Raw genomic sequence first — 20827 nt, 5'->3', positions numbered from 1 at the left:
CTGGATTAGTCGATACCATGGGCTCTTCTTAGGCGGCCTTATATGCAGCACCTTGTCAAAGGCTTTTTGAGAATCCAAATAAACAATGCCCACTGACTCTCCTTTGTCTATCCTGCCTGTTATTTTCTGAAACAGATTTGTCAGGCACAATTTCCCCTTTAGAAAACATGCTGACTTTAGCTTATTGTATGCGCCTCCAAGTGCCCCAGAACTTCATTTAGTAATAGGGTCCATCATCTTTCCAACCACTGATGTCAGGCTAACTGGTCTATAATTTGCTTTCTCTGCCTCCTTCCCTTCTTAAAGAGCAGAGTGACATTTGCAATTTTCCAGTCCTCCAGAACCATTCCAGAACCTAGTGATTCTTGGAAGGACACTTATTATGCTTCCACAATATCTTCAGTTACATACTTCATCCAGAGCCCTGGGTGTAGTCCACTTGGTCCAGGTGACTTATCTACCTTAAGACCTTTCAGCTTCCCAAGCACCTTCTGCTTAGTGTTACGAACCCCGTAACTGGGTATCTTACCAGCAAAGATAGGAGTATCCTTTGGAGTCTGATGATACTATTTTTAACAGTATTTATTAGTAAAAATACACAAAAATAATATCAATGCAAATATACAGATAATATACGTCATCAATACTAAACCTAAAAGTGCGGGTATAATAAGAAGAAGAAATAAGCTCTATAGTTGTCTAGGGGATAATGAATTGTCCGATGGAAATATAAAGTTCAGTTCAGTTCATGCAGGCTTCAGTCGTTGTTCGCGGTGTTGCAATTGTTGGAGAGAGAGAGAATAACAGCTATTAACATGCCGACTTTCCTTTTACGATCTTGATTCGTCTACGTCCTTTAGCTAGACCGTTCTGTGGAGGACTCGTCACCCAGGCAAGGGTGGACACACACACAAGCCCCCACCAGTCTCGTAGCGTCTCCCCTGGTGCATCTGAGGGGTGTTCCCCAGACCCTACTTTTATCCCCACTCACAGGGTCTCAGATGTCAGTCAGGTTGGGATGATGCAATCCCTCAACCAGATCACTCTGGTTGCCCCCTGAGGGGTTTCAATGAATAGAACAGTACTCAATACACAATTCCTCCTTCAAGAGACAATAGCAGTAATCTTTCTCTTTGTCAATAGGAGACATTCCACCTTTGTGTATCCCGGCGTTGTCTCTCTCATTACTGACATGCTGTGTATCTCTCTCATTTCCTGGGTATCAGACCCAAAATAATAGCGATTTTGCGATTCTCAAAAAGGGGGGGGGGCGACTTTGCACCCTTCTGCCCATCAGAGTTGCTGCTCATTCGTAACATTAGTAATAGCAACTACACTCACTTGTGCTTCCTAGTATTCAGTTGGTGTCTTCCATGGTAAAGACTAGCACAAAATACTTAAGTTTGTTTGACATTTCTTTGTCCCCCATTGCTAACTCTCCAGCTTCATTTTCTAGCGGTCTCTCTTTTTCTCTTTACATATCTGTAAGAAAATTTTCTATCCTCTTACATAATTAGCTTGCTTACCTTCATATTTTCATCTTTTCTCTCTTAATGGCTTTTTTAGTTGCCTTCTGTTGATTTTTAAAATTTCCCAATCCTCTACCTTCCCACTAATTGTTGCAATATATGCGCTCGCTTTTGCCTTTCTGCTGCCTTTTATTTTCCTACTCAGCCATGGTTGCCTCATCCTCTCTTTAGAATACTACTTCATCTTTGGGATATATCCTTCCTGTGCCTTCTGAATTTTTCTTGAAAAGACGAAGCATTGCTATTCTGTCATCAACCCTGCTAGTGACCCCTTCCAATCAACTTGGTCCAACTCTGCTCTCATGCCTCTTAATTCTCTTTACTCCACTGTAATACTGATGCATCCTATTTTTAGCTTTTCCTTCTCAAACTGCAGGATGAATTCTATCATGATCACTGCCTCCTGCAGGTTCCTTTATCTTAAGCTCCCTAATCAAATCCAATTCAGAATTGCCCTTACCCTACTGGGTTCAACCACAAGCTGCTCTTAAAAAAAATCATCTGGTAGTCAGTCTCAAATTCCCCCTCTTGGGATCCAACCAGAAAATCAGTACCTATCCTGATTTTCCCAATCTCTGCATTGAAATTCCCCCATCACTATCATAACGTTGGTCTTATTACATGTTTTTTCAATCTCCCATTGAAAGTTATCCAATATCCTGGCTACTGTTCGGTGGTCTTTATATAACTCCCATCAGGATCATTTTACCCTTCCAGTTTCTTATCTCTACCCACAATGATTCTACATCTTCTGATCTTATGTCACCTCTTTCTAAGGATTTGATTTCATATTTACCAAAAGAGCCATGCCATCCCACCCCCTCTGCTTGCCTAACTGTCCTTTTGAAACAATGTGTATCCTTAGATGTTAAGCTCCAAACTATGATCTTTCAGCCACGACTCGGAAGTGATCACAACATCATATCTGAAGACTGCTCATTATCTCCTCGAGATCAATTAGGGATGGCAGTAAAAGTTGGGTAAAACCAGAAATTTAATTTTAAAAATCTTTTCTCAGCCTTAGTCCATAGTTAGGGACAAAATCCCTGTAATGTCTATTAAATCTTACCTGTTTATTTACATTTATATAAGTGCTTCGTGTATTTGGATATGGAACCTTCATCTATTTAAACCACATTTTTCCCATTTTGATTTTACTGCTACAGCCCATCCTGATGAACTCTGGGTACTATTACCCACTTCTGTCTTGGGCGCTAAAAGCAGTCAATGCTGGAAACACTTAGTATTTGTTTGTTCTGTATGTCTTTTTTACAATTGCAAGTCGCTGATAGATACTAAGAACATCAAGACTGCAGGGCTATCCCATCAGTGAGTTGCTTGATAGTGATGGAGCTGGTCTTTTTGTATACTGTTGTGCCGAGAAGGTGCGCAGTCCAACAATTGGTGCGAATGATTGTCTTGGACTTTTTCGTTGTGATTGCAAGACCCTGTTGGAGACTGGTAACATAGAATATTTCAAGTCCAGTTCATTGGCAATACTGATGGCTGGAGAGCAGCATTGCTTCAGTTGTGAGGCTTAGGCCACTGGGTCGCCTATTGAAGACGCTGAGTGACGTGGCAGAGCCTCTGTGGGGCATGCTGGAATCTGTATTCGGATGGGGGCTGGCCCGTATGTGCTTCTTTCTGGTTTTTACTCTGTGGAAGAATAAGCTGGAGCAGGACAGCATCCCATAATTACAGTTATGCCACTCAGGGACTTGGGCTGCATATTATTTTCTTTGTAGCTGAAACCATAACCATTTGTGCTATGTGCTGTTGGTAGTATGTTTTGCACCTTGGCCCGGAAGTACTCTTGTTTCATTTGGCTATGTGCTTTTATGGTTGAAAGATAATTGAACTTGAGTTCAGAGCATCTGAAGAAAAATCAGATAAATCTGATAATTTATCTGATTAATTTATCAGACAATTTATCCAGCCTGATATTCTCACTGTTTTTCATTCCGAAGAGGTTGTCTGACCTGAGTGTTTTCAGCATTTTGTTTCACTTTAGATTTCCAGCATATGCACTATTTATTTTTTCTGTTTTTTATATCTGTTCACTTTAATTTTATACATTTCAGAATTAGGTTTGTTATTACCAATGTAATAATTGAGAACTGGTGTGAACTTCACAGTCAGTTTTTTGTAAGTACAAAGTTGTTGCAACACCACTCCACCAGCCAATCTATCTCACTCCTGCATACCACCTCATTATCATCTGAGATTCTGTTGACTGCTCATTGGTGAATTTATAATTTGCATTTTAGCTGTGCGTAGCTGCACAATCAGGAGTGTAGAAAGAGTAGAGCTGTGGGCTAAGTACACATCCATGACGTGTGCCTGTATTGGTTGTCAACGAAGAGATGTTATTTCCGATCCACACTGCGGTCTCCCAATGAGGAAGTCAAGGATCCTGTTACAGAGGCCCAGGTTTTGAAGCTTGGATTAGTGTTGAAGGGATAATGGTGTTGAATGTCAAACTTCAACCTCTCATTCTTGCAAAAGGGCATCAATCATACCAGTATCCAAGAAGAGCAGGCTGAGCTGCCTCAGTGACTGTCACTGGGAGCACTCTACTGTGAAGAAGTGGTTTGTCAGGTTGGCCATGGCTAGAATTAACTCCTACCTGAGCAAGGACATGGGCTCACTGCAGTTTGCCTATCATCACAACAGGCCCACAGTGGGCACAATCTCATTGGCTCTCCACTTGGCCTTGTCCATCTGAGCAATAGCAATACTTATGTTAGGCTGCTGTTAATCCGAGACAGATCAAAGAGTTGCCAGGTGCTTTGCAATTTAATCTATTTGTAGATTTATTACACAGCATCTGGTGACCTTTTTCTGTGCTGTACCACAATAGAAATAGCCACCTATGAATGTATGTCTTTGTTTCTTATTCTTCTGACACTGCCCACCGACAGTTTGCAGTTGTTCTTATTAATGCATAAATGCTAGATTCCTTTTCGCCACATATTTCTATATTTATGGTTGCACTAATTATGTCTCTTGATTTCCTTTTGAGATGTCATAAAAATGTTTGATGTAAATCTGATTCATTCATTCTTTTAGAAATTAATCAGCTCTAAGGTTATACAAGTTTAGGAATTGTTGTGGTATGTTGCTAAAGACTAAATGTAAAAAATCATTTGTATTTACATCACATACCTCTTGTTTGTTTTCAGTTTTCCAAGTATGATTGTAAAGTTTTTGTGCATTTTCTAGAGCACCTCATTGTTATTTTATAACATTGCAAAATGTTATGCTGTTCCACCTTGTCTGGAGTATCAGCTTAGTGCAGTAATTATTCTTATTGTTCTTACAGATTGATCTGAGTGTTACCATGGTGCTTAAAGGTAAAAGGTTATCTGGAAAAGGTGGAAGTACACCACCTGGAAAGAACAAAGTTAAAAAGTTTGACAGATCTAAAAATGTTTCATCAGGTAAGCTCTTGATGTTATTAGAATCCAATGGATTAGGTAGTTCACAAGTTTTAATGTAGAAATCAAACTTAAGTCTGCTTCCATATCCTTTTCTTCAAATTCGGAGAATTTGCATAGAAAATTAACATAAAATGAATAGAAGTGAGGTGTCTGAAAAATTAAATGGTTGAGAGGTCTGGAAGAGTTTTATAGGTCTGGAATAAACAAACCATAGTCTCAGAATTTGAAAATAATGACTGAACATTTACTTGGATGATTTTATTTACTTTTGCTAAGTAATTTTGAGATTTTTTTTATTAAAGATATTGTATTCTCTTACCAGTACTACCAAAATCATGTCATAGAATGTTTAGATATTTATGATAAAATATTGTGAAGATATTTGCTGCCCCACTTTTTTAAGCTACAACATCGCCTTAAAGATTTTCTGTAAGAAATAAACCTGCTGGTGCCTCATTTCAAATCTATAGTGACTGTCATGTTGTGCTCCTCAGAACCCTCTTCCTTTGTCTCCCCATTCTATTCAGTGAGCAGATTTGATTCTCTCTCATCTACTTACCTAACATGTACTGGTCTACATCTCATGTCAAATTTACTGTAATTTTGTGTAGACAAACTCCAGCTGTGTACTTAATGATACTTGACCGTAATAGACCAGAGAAATAATAATCAGAGCCTCTAATGCTTCATTTCATAGATTTGATTTGAAATTTGTGTTATATTTGTTACTAAAGTTACCAGCCATCTGCGTTAACTTCCAGATGTTCTTTTTGCTTGGGTTCTAACAGGTGAACCTGGGAAAGGCAATTCAAAGTTCAAGTCTCAAAAGTTTGAGAAGAAGGCAAAGTTTAATGCCACTGGAAAAGTGGAAAAAATCAAGGGACAACAGCACGCTGGAAAAAAGAGGAAGCAATTGAGTGGAAATGAAGAGGGTACGTAGCTGATCAACTTTTTTATGTTTAAAACAATCTTGAGCTTTTCACTTTCATAACATTTTTTGCAGTATATTGCACAAAAATTATTGCCTTGAATAATAATAATTTCAAGGTTATTTGTCTCTGCTCATACTACTGTTAAATTAGTCAAACTTTCTTCATCTGCTTTAGTTCAATATTTTAGGCGATGTTTTGATATCCTATCTAACAATATAGACAACTCCCATTGTTACAGGAGGTGGTGTTGCAATCTCAGAAAATGTGCCATATTGTGATTTTCTATAAGGCCACAGCATCAGCATCGAGAAAGACATTTGAAAGAGAAGAAATATGTTGATTTATTTACCATTTTTTCACAAATCCCATGAAAGTAAATTTTATTTCGTACTTTAAATTTTTGGGTAGTGATTGTGAAATGTGACGACTAAATTTCCACAAGCTAAACTGCAGTAATATAGGGCTTGCCTGGAGTACAATAAGTGAGCAGATTCAGAGGTGCAAAGCTTAATCATTTACACTCAGCATGTTATTTTCAGTATTTAACACTACTCTTCTGTCATTTTCATGTTTTCATTATTTTGATGCACTTGGATTGATGGTTTGCTCATTAGTTTATTGTGCTAATGAAGTTTACTGCATATTTGAGGAATGGGTTACATTTCTCCGTATGATGATTCCTGATCTTGACTGTGCTGTTGCCCAGTTGTTTTAGTTTCTAAGATTGTTTTTATAAACTTGGTACCTGTTTATCAGTGGTAAAGTCTTTTGGATTGGGTTGAAATAAGTGTGTTCAAGCATAATCTTTTTTTGTGTTTAATGCTAGCTCTAGTCCTGTTTATTTTTTTCGCTTCTCCAAATGGCATCCTCTGTCAAGCAAAAAAATCATTGGAATCGACAGCCTCAGGCATTTCTCATTCTCATTCTCAAATATTCATAATTTTTGCATTAAAAATGCTATTCGGTCCATTAAACCTATGCCAGCTGTTTTAGAAACCCCTTTCATTACCCAATCATTTCCGTATCCCGTTTCCTCTCACATAACTATCAACTCCACTCTGATTTTCTAATTAGCTTCCTACATGCCAAGCTGGAGGGTTGCCCAATATGTAATACATTATTGAGAATGTCGGAGACATGTCTTTGTTGTTTTATGTTAGTTTAAAATGTATTTAAAATGTTATTTCTAAAACAATGATTTGTCATTTTAGGAACAGCTGGAAAGAAACCCAAATGGAATGATTTCAAAAAACAAAAGAAGGAACTAAAAGTGAACAGACAACAGGACAAGAAAACTAATTATGATTTAATAATCCGATCAAAGCAGATCTGGGAAAGTGTAAGAAGGTATTTTCAACCAAGTTCAGTTCAAATTAATCTTTTACACTTGTAGCAATTAAATGTTCACTTAAAGTGATGTTGTATATTGAATAAAATCTTAATGGCAAGTTGAAGACCACATTGCTTACTACCCCTTGTCTCTCAATCCTAATTCAAATAAATTAAGCATTGGCCTGATTAGAAAGCTTCTGTATGATTTTCATTGTTGAACTTATTTGCGCTTTTTCTGTTAAGGTTTCTTGGTACACTGGGTGAGAGGTTATCTCAGCTAAATTTATTTCAACCAGTTTAATATATAGACCCACTTTAGTCACTTTCTGAGATACCTGTGCTGAGCATCAGAATCAATATGAAGTTCACCTTTGATGTTATCCTAATATCATTGCTGTTGAGTCAGCTCAGATTTTCAGTAGATTATTCTTCTTCCTTGGTTGCTGTTAGTATGGAGGATCATAACTGGTTCAATAAATTTGTAACTTTAATGCAACAGGATAAATGAAAATCAAACTATGAAATTAATAGTTTTACTTAACCTTAATTTTGCACAATAGCAATATCTATATTTGTTTAAAACTTATTTCATAAAACTTTTTAAAATTGTTTATAATACATCCAATGTAAAGTTGATGCTGATTTCTCCACAATGTTTGCTTTGATCTGAGTTTTAAATTAATTCCTTTCATAGGTATTTTCCTATAAAATGTATCATGTTTCTATTTGCTACAGAAAGGAAATTATTAATAATCAGTATTTGTATGTTATCAACCTTTGTTCACTGCAGATTAAGAATAATTTCAAATCTCCAATGAATAAAATTACAATTTACATCCTATCATTGACCCTTTATTTTTTATAATAGGGAATGGAGCAATTCATTTTTTGTCTCTCAGTTGTAGATTATGGTACCGCAATGTAATTATGAGCCATTTGTGTCTACATAACTTGGCTCTACAATACTGCTGTCTACAATCAAAATACAATAAAATTGGTTTAGCTCTAACCTTTTAGCATCTAGCCACTTGGCAATAGTTTGCCTGGAAGGAAGCTTAGAAAACAACACTGATTTTTATTTTTTCTTCTTCTAGAAAAGACTGCAGTAAAGAGAAAAAAGCAGAACTTATGAAAGAATTGCAGAATCTAGTCCAGGGAAATATTAAAAATGTATGTTTTTTACTTTAAGCTTTTCATTAGTCATGGTGTTTGATTTAAGATATATCTAATGCAGGTTTCTGTATTGTATTTAATATTGGGATATTTGTAATTAAGTAATTGTCTTTATTTTTTAAACTATAGCTTAACTTGTGTATCAACAATACTATTTCAGTAATATAGGCTAATTATATCTGGAAGTGTGAAAATGATACTGCCTACATTTCATCTGAAATTAATACATTTGGGTAAAGTTTCCACTGAAGCCTACAGATATTCAGATGAAGCCTACAGTGGATATATCCTTATTCGGTTAATTCTTAAGTGGAGGTGATCTTTTATGTATCTTGAGATACAGGATTTCTGACTGGGACTCCTTGTGAAGTCAGGGCATTGCAAACCTGCACAGATGTCCCAACTCTCAGAATATACCTCCTGAACTCCTTCTAGGTTAATGTATTACAGGCCCTTTTGAATAAAATGGGGGATCTCGTTTGCTAGGGTTGTTAACTAGGGCTTTCTATAGTTTTGAGCTGTTCGTGTGTTTGCAATTTTGATTTAATTTTTTTGATAGCTTCTGAGCAGATTTGAATGACTGAATGCCAACACTGTTCTTGTCAGCACAGCTGGCTGTTTGCTGTGAGATAGACAATAGACAGTAGGTGCAGGAGTAGGCCATTCAGCCCTTCTAGCCAGCACAGCCATTTACTGTGATCATGGCTGATCGTACACAGTCAGTACCCCGTTCCTGCCCTCTCCACATATCCCATATCCATATCTCTATCTAACTCTCTCTTGAATGCATCCAGAGACTTGGGCTCCACTGCCTTCTGGGGCAGAGCATTCCCATATCCACAACTCTCTGGGTGAAAAAGTTTTTCCACACCTCTGTTCTAAATGGCCTACCCCTTATTCTTAAACTGTGGCCTCTAGTTCTGGACTCACCTGTCAGCGGGAACATGCTTCTTGCCTCCAGTGTGTCCAATCCCTTAATAATCTTATATGTTTCAATCAGATCCCCCACATCCTTCTAAATTCCAGTGTATACAAGCCTAGTCGCTCCAAGCTTTCAACATATGACAGTCCCACCATTCTGGGAATTAACCTTGTGAACCTACGCTGCACTCCCTCAATAGCAAGACTGTCCTTCCTCAAATTTGGAGACCAAAACTGCACACAATACTCCAGGTGGAGTCTCACCAGGGCCCTGTACAGCTGCAGAAGGACCTCTTTACTCCTATACTCAGTTCCTCTTGTTATAAAAGCCAGCATGCCATTAGCTTTCTTCACTGCCTGCTGTACCTGCATGCTTGCTTTCATTGACTGATGTACAAGAACACCTAGACCTCGTTGTACTTCCCCTTTTCCTAACTTCTCCATTTAGATAGTAAACTGCCTTCCTGTTCTCGTCACCAAAGTGGATAACCTCACATTTATTCACATTAAACTGCATCTGCCATACATTTGCCCACTCACCCAACCTGTCCAAGTCACCCTGCATTCTCATAACATCCTCCTGACATTTCACACTCCCACCCAGCGTTGTGTCATCAGAAAATTTGCTAATGTTACTTTTTAGCCCTTCATCTAAATCATTAATGTATATTGTAAACAGCTGCGGTACCAGCACCGAACCTTGCGGTACCCCATTGGTCATAGCCTGCCATTCCGCAAGGGACCAGTTAATTACTACTCTGTTTCCTGTCAGCCAGCCAATTTTCAATCCATGTCAGTACTCTGCCCCCAATACCATGTGCCCTAATTTTGCCCACTAATCTCCTATGTGGGACTTTATCAGAAGCTTTCTGGAAGTCCAGGTACACTACATCCACTGGCTCTCCCTTGTCCATTTTCATAGTTACATCCTCAAAAAACCCCCAGAAGATTAGTCAAGCATGATTTTCCCTTCATAAATCCATGCTGACTTGGACTGATCTTTCTACTGCTATCCAAATGTGACATAATTTCCTCTTTTATAATTGACTCCAGCATCTTTCCCACCACTGATGTCAGGCTAACCGGTCTATAATTCCCTGTTTTCTCTCGCCCTTCTTTCTTGAAAAGTGGGACAACATTAGCCACCCTCCAATCAGCAGGAACTGTTCCTGAATCTATGGAACATTGGAAAATGATTACCAATGCGTCCACGATTTCTAGAGCCACCTTTTTACAGTCCCCTGGGATGCAGACCATCAGGTCCCGTGGACTTAGCAGCCTTCAGACTCAACAGTCTATCCAACACCGTTTCTTGCCTAATATAAATTTCCTTTAGTTCATCCTTTACCCTAGTTCCTTCGGCCACTATTACATCTGGGAGATTGTGTCTTCCCTAGTGAAGACAGATCCAAAGTACCTGTTCAACTCATCTTCCATTTCGTTGTTCTCCATAATAAGTTCACTGTTTTCTGTCTTCAATGGCCCAATTTTGGTCTTAACTATTTTTTTGCTATTCACATACCTAAAGAAGCTTTTACTATCCTTTATATTCTTGGCTAGTTTACCTTTGTACCTCATTTTTTCTTGAAGTATTGCCTTTTTTGGTATCTTCTGTTGCTCTTTAAAAGCTTCCCAGTCCTCCGGTTTCCCGCTCATCTTTGCTATGTTATACTGCTCTTTTATTTTTATACTGCCCTTTATTCCTTATGTTATTCTGATAAGCTTGGAGCTGACCGCTCAAGATAATTCTCTTCAAAATTACAGCATGGAGAGGGCACAGATGACAGTCAATCTCAGGGTATCGAAAGATCTGTCTTGGTGTTTTGCACTGTATAATGTAAAGACCTAACTGAACACTGCTGTTTGGTGTTCAATGTTTGTGGTTTATCCACTGAACCAGGTATTTTAGATTCCATTTAAATACTGAACTTTGGCTGTTTTTACATATAGCAGTTAGAATTTGTGGCCTTGAAGTCAAATTAACACATTTTACTGTTGTCTATGGTAGTGTTGTCACAGGGGACCCATTTGCATAAGTGATTTCCAGAACCATGTTGCCAGTTCTATAATGTTGAGAGAAAATGAGGTTGAAAGTGCAATGCGGTTTGCTTTTGTAAAACACTGGGATTTTTATTTTGGTTTTATTGAATCCATAATAATTCACATGAAAAAGGAATCTACTATAAATCTCTCAGATTATTTTTAACAAATTATTTTATTGTCATCTGCAGATTGCATTTGCACATGATTCTGCCCGAATAATCCAGTGTTATCTTCAGTTTGGTGATGAAGAACAAAGGCAAGAGGCCTTTGAGGAATTGAAAGGTATTTTAAAACTGTATGCTCTATACCAATAATCGATGCACCACTGACAGTTTTGATTTTGTCAGGACCACTTAGTTCCAGACCTTTGTCTCGTCTCAGATATGGATCCAAGAGTTGAATTAATGGAGATGTAAAAGTGCTTTTGACAACAATGCATCATTTGATCAAGTATGGCATCAGTTAGTTGGCATGCATATGTCTCAAAAGACAATGGGTGATGGTCATCATCATCAAGCCTGGGCAGATGGTGTGGAGATCCTTAAGTGCTCAGTTGTCAAGATCCCCCTCTCAGCCTCACCAGAGTAGTCCAAAAGAAAGCTTATGAAGCAATACGTTTGGCACCAGCTTGGTTGTAGGAGCTGCCGGAAGGATGTTCAGTGACGTCCAGCCACCTTAGGGCCTCCACTCTTGATTTGCTGTCTGGGTTTACTCCCGTAGCCTTGGTCTCTTCTAAGGCTGTCTACAAGGAAGTGGAGCTATTTACCCATGGCTGGAGAGCAGGTTCACGAGCACCAGGACGTGTCCATGCACTAGTGGGTCGGCGTGCTACATATGCAGAGAGCAGATCTTCTCCCTGTCCTTTGTAGCTCAGCCTAAGTCTAAGAGGAGTTCAGTTTCCATGTTTCACCAGCGAGGAGGCGCTACATGAGGCTTGCTGTTAAGAATGAGCAATAAATTCTGGCCTACCAAGCAATGCTCATACTGTAAATGAATACAAAATAATTTTTCATTTCAGTTAATACTACCTTGTAATTTCTTTTCAGAGCATCTGGTTGCCTTGAGTAAATCCAAGTATGGCAGACATATTGTGAAAAAAATTCTAATGTATGGGTGAGTATTGTGTTAGAAATCATGAGGCGTTAGCAGAAACTTTGGAGTTAATTGTTTCTGCAGATTTGGGGCTTATTTCCAGTGTTCTTTGGTTCTAAAATATCATAGTAAATTGTCCCACAGGTTTAAGGCCAACTCTACTACTCACTGAAGCTTTGTCAGAGCTGTAATCTCAAGTTATTAAGCTTCTAATGTATTGAAATGTGACAAGCGGGAGTGAGCTTGCACCTGTGATTCCTGAATCAGTTCCTTTGTTTTTTTTATCACATCAACATGGTATATTCCTGAGCAGCCAAAAGGCACAGCCAGTCTTTATAGATATCCCAGCTCCTAGACCCTTTGTGCTGAAGACCATAAAAGTGCAGCTCAGTGATCATTATGTTCAGATATAAGAGAAACTATAAATCAGAAGATAATTTTAAAATGGCATCTACTTTAGCAAATAACATTTAGATTTTGTGTTGTCAGATTAAGACAAACGTCAATCACTCTATTAATGTCAACTAAATCTTGATTCATTTGTTAACAAATAAATTTTTCGAAATTAATTGATTTTGAGTAATAGGTGAAAATTCTAAATGTGAAGTTATGAAAGAAAATCTTCTGTTGGCAATGCAAATTATTGAGTAAAACCTGGATGTAATTTGTGGTTTCTTTTTATAGAACTAAGAAACAAGTAGCTGAGGTAATTAAAAGTTTCAAAGGTGAAGTGAAAAGGTTACTGCGACATTCGGAGGCATCAGCAGTTGTGGAATATGCGTATAATGACAAGGCAGTATTAGAACAAAGGAATATGTTAACTGAAGAGCTATATGGAAATACATTCATGATTTGCAAGGTAAATTTTAACCCATTTGCTGTTTGCTGCTCCTTAAAGTTAAAAATCCATTCTCACTCTGTTATTCTAACTCAGAGCAATACAGCACAGATACAGGCCTTTCGTCTCAACCAGTAAGTCCATGCCCTTACCAGTACCCACCCATCTATCTCAGTTTCCTGCTCTTGGCCCATATCCTCTAACCCTCACCCCTCTGTGTACCTACATAAGTGCTTTTTAAATGATATTGTACCTACCTCAACCATTTTCTCTGGCAGTTCAATCCATTTACTCACCATCCTCTGCGTGAAAAAGTTGCTCCTTTGAGTCCCTTCTAAAACTTACCCTCTTGCCTTAAATGTATGCCCCCTAAGTTTGCACTCCCTGGAGAAAAGAGGTTCTTATTCACCTTATTGTAACATTATATACAAACTAGTATAGTCAGTGCCCTGTTAGCATGCTAAGTACCTATTTTACTACCCTGTCTATCTGTGCCATTTTTAACGAACTGTCTGAAGTCCCATTTTTGTATTCCCAAGTCCCTCTGTTCCATTACATTCACTAGTGCCCAACCATTCATAGTATAAGCTCTACGCTGGTTGATTTTTCCAAAATGAATTGTCTCACACTTAGCTATATCCATTTGCCATCCTCGACTCACTTCCCCAAGTGATCAAGTTATCCCCATGTAATCTGCAAATACATTCTTCATTATCAATTACATCTTTTTTTGTGTCACCTGCAAAGTTACGTATCAGGTAATGTGCATTCACGTTTATATCATTTGTATTTGCAATGGACTAACAAGGGTCACCACCCTCTGCTTCCTTCCCCTAAGTCCATTTTGAATCCAGTTAACTAGCTCTCCCTGGATTCCATGTGACCTAACCTTCCAGGCTGCTTACTATGTAGGTCCTTGTTGAATGCTTTGTTAAAGTTCAAATCAACAACACTCACTACCCTACCCTCATCTGATTTTTGATTACTTCTTCAGAAAAATAGTATGAAAGGTTCATCATGTATGGTTTGTCAAGTGACTGATACACACATTGGAAGTTGTATTCCAATGATTTGTTCCAATAAAACTCTTAAATTTATCCAAAAAGGTTGAATTTTAAAACAAGACCAAGTAGAATGTAAAAAAAGTACCAATTTCTTGATTACATTGAAAACATTGATCAGATAAATTTGGGTTTAATCTATTTATTTTTTGTAGTCTAATATATCATTGATGTAAAAAAATTGTATTGTACTAATCTAAGTGGGACATTTATTGTATTTGTCATACTGTCAAGGCATAGTCTTGACCCTTATTTCATCAATTTTAATATTCAAATCAGTTTCCCATTTTTGTCTTGACTAATGAATTCCTTGTTTAATTGTCTGTTTTTGAATCAAATTGTACATACAAGAAGTAAATTTTTTAATTTTTCCTTTTTGAATTAAAATTTCTATTTCATTAGGCTTCGGCATTAACATTGTTTGACCCAGTTTATCTCTTAAATAAGCCCTTAATTGGAAATAACAGAAAAGAGTGTTATTTGATATTTATTCTTTAGTTGATCAAACGACATCAATTTACCTCCTTCAAAACAGTCACCTATATATCTAATCCCTTTTTGAAACCAGTTATATAAAAGTTGGTTATCCATTGTAAAAGGAATGAGTCTATTTTGAATTAGGGGTCTCTTTGCTAATAAAGATTTCTTTATCTCATCATCAACATTTATCTTATTCCATAAATCAATCAAATGTTTTAATATAAGAGATCCTTTCTTTTCCCGTATCCATCTGGATTCCCATTAATATATAAAATCTTTTGGTATATTTTCTCCTATCTTATCTATTCTAATCCATGCCGGTTTATTTTCATCAAAAAAGGATGCAATAAATCTAAGTTGATTTGCTTTATAATAATTCTTAAAATTTGGGAGTTGTAACCCTCCTAGGTCAAATTTACATGTCAATTTTTCCAACGATATTCTTGACATCTTACCTTTCCAAAGAAACTTCCTCACACATTTATTCAGCTCGTGAAAAAACTTCTGCGGTAGTTGTATTGGTAATGTTTGAAATAAATACTGTAATCTAGGAAATATATTCATTTTTACAGCATTAACTCTGCCTACTAATGTTATTGGTAACATCATCCATTTATCAAGATCTTCTTGAATTTTTTTTCAATAATGGCAAATAATTTAATTTATATAAATTCTTTATGTCATTATCAACTCTTATACCTAGATATTTTATACAGTTTATCGGCCATCTAAATTGAGTTACTAATTGACATTGACTATAATCTCCTTTAGTAAGGGGTAAGATTTCACTTTTATCCCAGTTTACTTTATACCCTGATATTTTTCCATATTCTTCCAATCTAAAAGATAATTTATGCAACAAATGCAATGGGTTTGTTAGATAAATCAGAACATCATTAGCAAATAGATTTACCTTATATTCCTCCCGGTTAACTCTAAAGCCCATAATATCTGAATCAGTTCTAATTAATTCAGCTAATTGTTCTATCGCCAATACAAATAGGGCAGGTGATAATGGACAGCCATGTCTAGTTGACCTTGTTAACTGGAATTCCAGATACCATCGGAGATTTTTTAATGGTCCCTAAAACACTGCCTCACTATTTTGCTCTCTGTTTGCACTATATGTAATTTATTGTAATACTGTGTATTAGACTGTACTGCTCCTGCAGAGCAACAAATTCCACAGTCTATGTCAGTGATAATAAAACTGATTCTGATTCTGAACAATCAATATTGCAGCATGCAGCAGTGAACACTAGGATCTTACAGGTTTGGTGTATTGGACAGCAGTTTGCAGGCATTATGTTCTGCTTTATTCCAGTTTAGATTAGTGATTGTAATAAATTTAACTAGTACAATTATTAATTTTTTGTACATAGATACGGAATGGCTTTTGCATGCTGTAAATTGTGGTTAAGGATGGATATTTTAACCACTTTCTCAATGATGCAGCTTATTCTCTAGATGTTTAGGTAATGAGTTTTTAAGTGAACACAGTTGACATTTTGGTCTGAAACATCAACCGTGTTTTTTTTCCATAGATGCAGCCTGGCCTGCTGAGTTCCTCCAGCATTTTGTGTATGTTGCTGGAATTTTCAGTATCTGCAGATTTTCTCTTGTTTATGAGTTTTTAAATATTTCGTTCTCTGGTTACTTTTGCAGTAAATGTAATTTCCTCAACATTAATGTTGGAAGTATCAGCATAAGTATGAATTAATATTTATTTTTTATTCCCCTTACAAATTTATTCAGATGTAGGCTTGTGTACATTATTCCTGCTAAATTACAGGATTTTATTCATCCTGGCATTCAGATTACTGCTCATATGAATATGAACAAATGTAAAACATTAATGCACTAAATTGGTTTAAGCAATTTTCATAGTAATTAAGAAATGTCTACCTGTAAAATTGTGGAAGGAAATTTCAACTATTGCAGAAAAATATGTTGACACCACTACTAATGAATTTATATTATATAGCTTGGGCTGTATTTCCCTGTATATTTAGTTAAGATGCCTTGTTCTGAAACGAATTTCTAAAAGATTTTAGTCAGTTTTATTTTAATAGATTGTTAACATTTTTGTCTGTTAGTCATCATTTTGTTCAACATTGGATAAAGTTCTTGAGTCTAATCCTGACAAGCGAGAAGGAATAATGGAAGAAATGAAAAAGATCCTCACACCTCTGGCACAGAAGTAAGATGATTATTAATAATTTCATAAGTTACCATATTAATTTAAATTCCATTGAAATCAGTGACCATTCTGCATTATTTTGCAAAATAATGTTTTCTCTTTTCAAGGATGTGAATGAATTTTCTGGTATTTGCTGACTTCAACCCATTGACTGGTATGAAAGTTTTTTATAAGAAGTCCAGCTCATAGTGTTCATTGGACGTGAAGGTGAAGGGAAAGGCAAACCCAGAGTATCATATCTCTTCTATAGCATTTTGCTCTTCTGAATGCTATGCCCTCATTTATTTTTAGAGTTCAATTTCATGCTCTATTGAACTCATAAAGAATTATGTCAGGAGCTTTCAAAAAAAATCTGGCCAGCCAGCCTTGTTCCATCTTTTTTCAATAGTTCCATTTAATATCAGAGAAGGTATCCAATACACAATCTGAAATTCTTGTTCTTCGCAGACATCCACAAAAACAGAAGAGTGCCTCAAAGAATGAGTGACAGTAAAAACATTAGAACCTCAATGCCCCCTCTCCCCCTCCCATGCACGAGCAGTGGCAGAGTAACAACCTTCCCCCCCCCATTTATTTCAGCAAAAAAACATCAGCACCCACCACCCATCAAGCAAGCAATTGCAAAGCCCCCAAGAAAGAACATCTCTTGGTGTACAACAAAAACTAATCGTTCACCCAACAATTCAATATAACACAGGATCACGCTCTCTCCCTAATAAACAAGACAGACAAAAAACACTTGCTGATTTATGGTGTAAAGCTTGCCGAGTCGTTTACTTTTCAGAGTTCTCTGACTTGAGAATTGGCAACAAACTCTTCCCCCACCAGTGAGAGAGAGAGAGAGAGGTTGACCAAGTACAGAACTCTCTGACAACTGATCCGCTGTTCCTGATAATTGCGTTTTCTTCCGTAATGCTTCAGTCGGCAGCACCGGCATAGAACTGGCTCGTCATCAGGACCATAAAGCCTCGGAACCTCGAAGGCACACTTGTCTTCTAGGTCGCATTCTTGGGATATAGTAAAACGGCTGGATGTTGAGCCCTGTGAGTGGGTCCCATCACCACAAAGAACCAAAGTTTGAGTGTAGCTCTAGTTCAGAGACTTTGACAGAACTCTATCCACCTTGAAAAGGGAAAAGAGAGGCTTTGAAGGTAGAAATTAAGCTATTTCTGCAGATCAGCTCGAAGAAGTTGCTGTCTAGCATTATCATATCTCTACCCATCACTTTGCTAATGTGGTCTATAATTTCACATAATCTATCAACTTGAAGACACTTTCAAAATTAATCATAATTTTTATCATAATCAAATTTAATCAGAAAATTATGACACAGAAGGAAGCTATTTAGACATTTCTATCATACCGGCCAAAAAGAGGTATTGAGGTTAATTCTACGTTCCAATTCCTTGAGCAAGTGAAATTATCATCTAGATATCTTAGTTGTGTTCAAGGTTTCTATTCAGCTATGCCTTGAGACATTGAGATTCAGCATTCCTTTCCCACCCAGTCAGGGTAACAAAATTCCAATCTCATCCATTCTTTTCATTAATTTTTCTGAATCTGTTTCTCCAGTTTATCTTCACTAAGTAAATGTCCTTGCTATGTTTGCCCATTTTATCAGCTTTTCAGAATTATTTATGCATTTAAATCACCCCCAAGCTGCCCCATTTCATAGATAAATACTCCAGGAAAATAGGCCTTGTCAATAATTAAACTTCTCAATCCTGATGAAATCCTCATTACTTCTAAATCCTCTAGCTTCGCTGTATTTGTTTTACATTGCAGTCAGCACAACTGAATGCAGAACATTCCTATTTTGTCCCAATTACTTATACAGTTTTGGCTGGGCCCAGAGGGTCGTGCTAAAGAAATGGATAATTAATTTCTTTGTTTGACCCTGAAAAGTGTCCTGTTTGCCTTCATAGCCCGTTATCTACTTGACTTCCTTCATGAATCAAACCACATGTATTCCAAGTTATTATACTTCATTACAGGGGAGTCTCCTTTCATTTATTATATAATGCTTTGCTTCGTTGCCCTCCCAAAATAAACTGTATTAGAGTCAATACTGATATCACAAACTGGCTCATGCAGAACTTTATTGCCTACAAACTGTGTTGTATACAAAATATAGTTCACTTACATGCCTTGCCATCCAACTAAACTTAGGTAAGTTTGTTCAATACCCATAAGATAACGTACAGATTAGGCTTTCAATGATAAAAGTGAAGCCTATTATAAAATCCTGTTTTTGAGCTGTGAAATTACCTACAGGCATACAAAAGAAAGGGTTTTTTTGTTTTTATGACTGGGCATCATTACACTTTTGACTGAGAAAAGAGGTGGTATCATGCCTTATTTTGTGTCCCTGTGTGACTCAGTGGATTGACTTCTCTAGACTTCAGTGCAGCTCCATCCTTCTGCAGCTTCTTTTGGTCCTGTGCTGTAGCCCCTCCATACCAGACAGTGATGCAGCCTGTCAGAATGCTCTCCACGGTACAACTATAGAAGTTTTTGAGTGTATTTGTTGACATGCCAAATCTCTTCAAACTCCTAATAAAGTATGGTATAGCTGCTGTCTTACCTTCTTTATATCTGCATCGATATTCCACTTGAACTCTCCCTAGTGCTGCTCATGTCCTCTGTGTTTTGAGTTTAATTAGAGGTGAATTCCTGATCCAACCCTCAACCTGGATCAACCTCATTCTGGAACAGTATTGTTAAACCGCTCTGCAAAGTTTAACATAATTTTATTATCAAAGTACATATATGTCACCATATATAACCCTGAGATTCATTTTCTTGTGGGCAATCACAGTAAGTACAGAGAACACAAAAGAATCAAAGACTGCACCCAACAGGGCAAACTGTAAATACAGAAAAAAACAAAATAAACTTAAAAAACAATAATATTGAGAACATGAGATGAGTCCTTGGAAGTGAGTCCATAGGTTGTAGGAACAGTTCGGTGATGTGGCAAGTGAAGTTATCCAACTGGTTCAGAGCCTGATGGGTTGGGGGTAATAACTGTTCCTGTACCACTTTTCTGATGGTAGCAGTGAGAGGAGAGCATGGCCTGGATGATGGGGGTCTTTGATGATGGATGCTGCTTTCCTGTGCCAGTGCTCTGTGTCAATGTGCTCAATGGTGGGGAGGGCTTTACCCGTGTTGGACTGGGTTATATCCACTACTTGTTGTAGGCTTTTCCATTTGACGGCATTGGTGTTTCCGTACCAGGTCCTGATGCAACCAGTCAATATACTCCGCACCACACATCTCTAAATATATTAAGTAGTTTCTTTTATATTAGCTTTCCATCAATATCTTTGGTTACATTGCTCCTTTTCTGCTTGATTCTGACTAATGGTTCCTTGCCATTTTATTGACTCCCATTATTTTAAACATATCATACACACAAATTATTTATAACTTTGCTATGCAAGCTTAAAGCAGAATAAGATTCAAGTACATTTATTGTCAATGAATATAACTTATACAACACTTAGATTTGCTTGCTCCCAGGTAGCCACAAAGCAGGAAACCCAAAAGAACCCAATTTTAAAAATTAAAAGACCGACAGTCAGTGTGCATGAGAAAGAAAAAATACATAAAAATCATGCAAACAATTGAAGTGAACAACAGCATTCCAAACCAAAATTGAGTCCTCAAGATCCAAACCCCAGAGAAGGCACAGAGCACTACAGCTGGGGCAGGCTTCACAGCCTCAACGCTATGGGATTGGCCATGACAGAGAGTGAATGAAATCGGCTCTCGTCCTGACAGGTT

At 37.3% G+C, this 20827-nt stretch overlaps 1 protein-coding gene across 3 annotated transcripts in view; it reads left to right on the top strand.

Annotated features, from left to right (window-relative positions):
- Positions 1-20827, top strand: part of pum3 (pumilio RNA-binding family member 3) — a 53195-nt gene that overhangs the window by 11747 nt on the left and 20621 nt on the right. For 2 of the 3 annotated variants that reach the window (XM_059969970.1, XM_059969971.1), the window contains 8 exons: positions 4852-4969; positions 5758-5901; positions 7113-7248; positions 8328-8403; positions 11559-11652; positions 12417-12483; positions 13147-13321; positions 16938-17041. In XM_059969970.1, the coding sequence (XP_059825953.1) occupies positions 4870-4969; positions 5758-5901; positions 7113-7248; positions 8328-8403; positions 11559-11652; positions 12417-12483; positions 13147-13321; positions 16938-17041 (896 nt within the window). In that variant the 5' untranslated portion in view covers positions 4852-4869. Of the gene's footprint in view, positions 1-1610; positions 2505-4851; positions 4970-5757; positions 5902-7112; positions 7249-8327; positions 8404-11558; positions 11653-12416; positions 12484-13146; positions 13322-16937; positions 17042-20827 lie in introns of those variants that run through there. The other variant, XM_059969969.1, reaches the window with a different exon arrangement.

The sequence above is a fragment of the Hypanus sabinus genome, chromosome 5 (genome assembly GCF_030144855.1).
Source record: "Hypanus sabinus isolate sHypSab1 chromosome 5, sHypSab1.hap1, whole genome shotgun sequence".
NCBI classification, from domain to species: Eukaryota; Metazoa; Chordata; class Chondrichthyes; order Myliobatiformes; family Dasyatidae; genus Hypanus; species Hypanus sabinus.
The sequence above is the reverse complement of the archived record's forward strand: the minus strand, read 5'-3'. Positions and strand labels throughout refer to the sequence as shown.